Source organism: Apus apus, chromosome 3 (assembly GCF_020740795.1).
Source record: "Apus apus isolate bApuApu2 chromosome 3, bApuApu2.pri.cur, whole genome shotgun sequence".
Taxonomy (NCBI): Eukaryota; Metazoa; Chordata; class Aves; order Apodiformes; family Apodidae; genus Apus; species Apus apus.
Window position 1 is genome coordinate 57,051,201 of NC_067284.1, and position 3,628 is coordinate 57,054,828.

The 3,628-nt window shown below is 50.7% G+C and overlaps 1 protein-coding gene across 1 annotated transcript; it reads right to left on the bottom strand.

Moving 5' to 3' along the window:
- Positions 1–226: 226 nt before the first annotated feature.
- CST3 (cystatin C) lies at positions 227–2,643 on the bottom strand. Its single transcript, XM_051615301.1, has 3 exons — positions 2,387–2,643; positions 1,737–1,850; positions 227–641 (listed from the first exon to the last, which is right to left on the bottom strand). Exons 1-3 carry the CDS (start codon positions 2,618–2,620, stop codon positions 564–566), a joined length of 426 nt encoding a protein of 141 aa, XP_051471261.1. The 5' UTR covers positions 2,621–2,643; the 3' UTR covers positions 227–563.
- Between the last annotated feature and the right edge of the window lie 985 nt (positions 2,644–3,628).

A 3,628-nucleotide genomic window follows, 5' to 3' on the forward strand; every position in this document is an offset into this window, starting at 1 on the left:
GATTCTCTAGTGAAAATAGCTAAGGACTTCCACCACTTACACAAAACCAGAGGCCAGGTTAAGGGACAGGAAGGCAGGGTTTATCCCCTCCCACACACACACCCCGTGATCAGGACCCCACACTCCTTCCCACCTCATTCTTCAGCCACAATAAAGTAGGTCACAAATAAAAGGAAACCCTCCTCCCAGACAGCAGAAGATCAAAGAAAACCACGCATCACAACAATTATTAATTATTTTTTTATGTTTACAGTAGTCACTTAACAGGGATACAAACTCGTTTTTTTTAATCAGAATTCTGATGCTGGAGTTACTTTATTGGGAAAGCTGTAAGAAGACCAGAACAGCTGCTCTAAAATCTAATTACAAAGAAGAAAAAGTTGAGATCATACTGTACTTTAAAAGAAAGTTACATAGTTTAACTTGCATAGCACTAGCATACATGAGTAGCTGAGTTAACAGGCATTGATAAAGCCCATCTCAATTTGTGTTATTGCCTTTTTTTTTTTTTCCTTTTAAATCTGAGCAACTGCTTGCTGGTCTCTGCTGGAACCAAGGTACATTTACTGGCAGCGACTGGTCAGTAGTTTAATTTGGTTCAGCCAAGGAATAGTGTACACTACAAATTCACAAGTGGTGTGCTAAGGAGAGAAAGAAAAAAAACAGTTATCAGATTAAGAGCATAAAGTAGTGTCACTGATCATTGTTCTAAACTGATTTATTATCCCATGTGATCCAGAACGTACGCCACCTCCACGGCTCTCCAGAGAGGTACTCTGGAACACCACTCATGTTAGCACCTGCTCAGGATGAATCATTTCTCTCAAACACTAACAGAGAAGCTGCCAGCACTTCTGAAAAACAAGTTACCTGCTTTGCCCATCCACACGCAGCATGGGTAATACTCCAACAAAAGCTCTTCAGAACACACCTGCACAGCTAAGCTGTGTGTGCATGTATCAAACCACTGCAGCTGTTGTAATGGTACACACAAACTTTTTGGCTATGTGCTTAATGGATCATTTGTGTGCAGTTACACTTCTCATGCATGCAGGCAGAAAGGGCATGTACACAGAGCTAAGCCTATCACTGTGACTGATACAAGTAATGAAGCATTATGGAAGAACTAGACTCGGGCCAGATCAAGAGAGACATATTTGATGCTCTCATCTGAAAACCTGAAGTGCTCCTTAAAGACCACTGCTATTAGACAAAACTTCAGTGTAATAGCTTGGTGGGCAGAGAGAACAGGGATAATCTGCCTCTTGTGATCAGTGCTTAGCTCAAAGCACTATTCACAATAACCTAAGCTCCCCAAGAAAGCATGTCAAGTCAAGCAGGTTTATATCACCACAGGGGACAAGAGGAGCAGAGAACAGTATACAAGCTCAGGACACTGGACTGATAGCCAGGAAACTTGCAGGCTTGGCAGTTTTCTCCATATATCCTTGTGACCCAGACCACGAGCACTTTTTAAGAGGATTGAGGATTGTACGCCAAGCACTATAGCCTAGATCTCCACTTATGAAATAGGCTAAAAGGCCCTGCCTTCTCTGTGACCATCATCTGGCAAGACAGGTTCTACAAGGGCAGTATCTTCTTAAGCACGAAAGCATGAGGTCTCTCATCTCAACTGGGGCAGAGAGGGGACACTGCCCAGACCTCTCTGCACTAAACCTGCCAAAGGGAAGGGGGCTGGAAATCCAGGGAGCAGCACACTGTGCTCTGCAGCCTACCTTAGCCATCTGTGGCTCATCATGGAAAGCACAGCTCTGGAGATCAGTTGCTGGCTTGGGGCAAGTTGTCCGGCCGATCTCAACTTCAATCGTATACTTGAGTCCAGACACCAGCTGCAACAAGGCAAGCAGGCAGACACACCTTTATTAGAAACACATACAGAAGGGCTCTCTGATGAAAAGAAGCCTAGCAGAAAGGCAGACAGGCTTCCCGTGACACGGTGGGAACCAGATTCCAGAAGTACAGAGGGAACTGTGTGTGACCAACGCACTTGGAACCCTTTCAAAAACAGGAAAGAAACAGCAAGTAAACAAGTCTCACAACGCAGCTTCCTTCGTCAGTAAACGGGAGATAAGTGTTGACCCACCAGCAGCGTCGGGAAGTCACTAGCTTCCCCAAATAACACACTCAAAACAAAACACGTTCAGATTTAAAAGACCCAAGCTAGAAAAAAAAAAAAACTTCTGTTCACCTCCCGTGGCGGGGGGGGTAGGGGGGGAAAGCATTAAAAATAAAATCGTAACAACCTCTCAAGAGGCCTGGTCTTTCTCCAGAGACACCCCCCAGGCCCGACCCCCGGGCGGGTGCCGCGGCCGCCCCGCACACCCCCCAGCCCCGCCGCGCCGCGCCGCGGGGCCCCGGCACCCACCTGCCTCTTGGCGCTGATCACCCGCACCACCCGGCTGGAGTACATGTCGTTGCTGGCCTTGTTGTACTCCGCCATGGCGAACTGCAGGGCCCGCTGCAGCCCCTCGTCGTTCTCGGGGTTCTCGATGGCCACCGCCGCCCCCAGCAGCCGCGAGCGCTCCTCGCCGCCCCGCACGGCCCCCGCCAGCGCCAGCGCCGCGGCCAGCACCGCCACGCACAGCCCGCTCCCCGCCATGCCTGCGCCCTGCGCCCTCCCCGCCGCACGACGGCTTTTCAAGGTCGGCGGGGCGGGCCGGGGCCCCGAACACACCTCCCGCTCCCGCCCCATCCCGCCCTCAGCGGCGGCGGGGCCGCGGGTGCCCTCAGACGGGCTTTCTGGTGCCGCTCGGTGCTGCACGTTCTTCTGTTCAGAAGGGCCGGTGCCGTGAGGTGGGGAGCGTTTCGGTGACCCCCGGAATCTTGCGGGGAAAAGGGCTGTGCTCTAAGGCCGTGCTGCTTGTGGAGACAGACCCGTGTCCCGCAGGGAGGGGACAGGCGGCAGGTGAGGACCTGGCAGGGACATTATGCTGCCTCCTGGCCCCCCACGGCGGGGAGAAGATGGTTTTTCATACGTGGATCCGGGAAGCTGGAGATTTTCTAGGCTCTGCCTCCTCGTGGGTTATTCTAGCACTTATTACCCTCTACTGCTGGCGGAAAATTAAAACCACAGAGCATTTTAAGCTACCAATGTGGCTCCCCAGCACAAAACATCGTGTGTCATTTCCTATATCTGCCTCCACGGCATTGTTACCTCATCTACACTAATTGCCCCACTGGATGTCAGAGGCATCTGCAGCAGGGGTGGCTTCCCAGACAGATCACTTCCAGTCCTCTCGTAACCACAAGCCTATCTTCCCCCATCCAGTCAGGAATCCTAAACTTGGAAAGACAAGACCTAATATAGAATGAGGGAGCTTGCTCCAGTGAGATTTAAGGCCTTGTGGAGTGGCCCTAAGAGAAGGTGATGTTTTTTGCCTGAATATCTGTGACAGACCTCATAATGACCTGACAAGAAAGGCTTCTTGCATGCTAGCAACATCCAGCATGAGAGTAATCATTGGAAAAATCCCCACAGTTGTCATCAAGCTGTGCAATTAATTCAACAGTAACAGGGTACTGGGGTACTTTTTACAGTTAGAGAAGGGCATGAGCCCAAAGCAGCATAGAGGGGACTGGGATGTGGGTCCTGGGACACGAGTCAGAG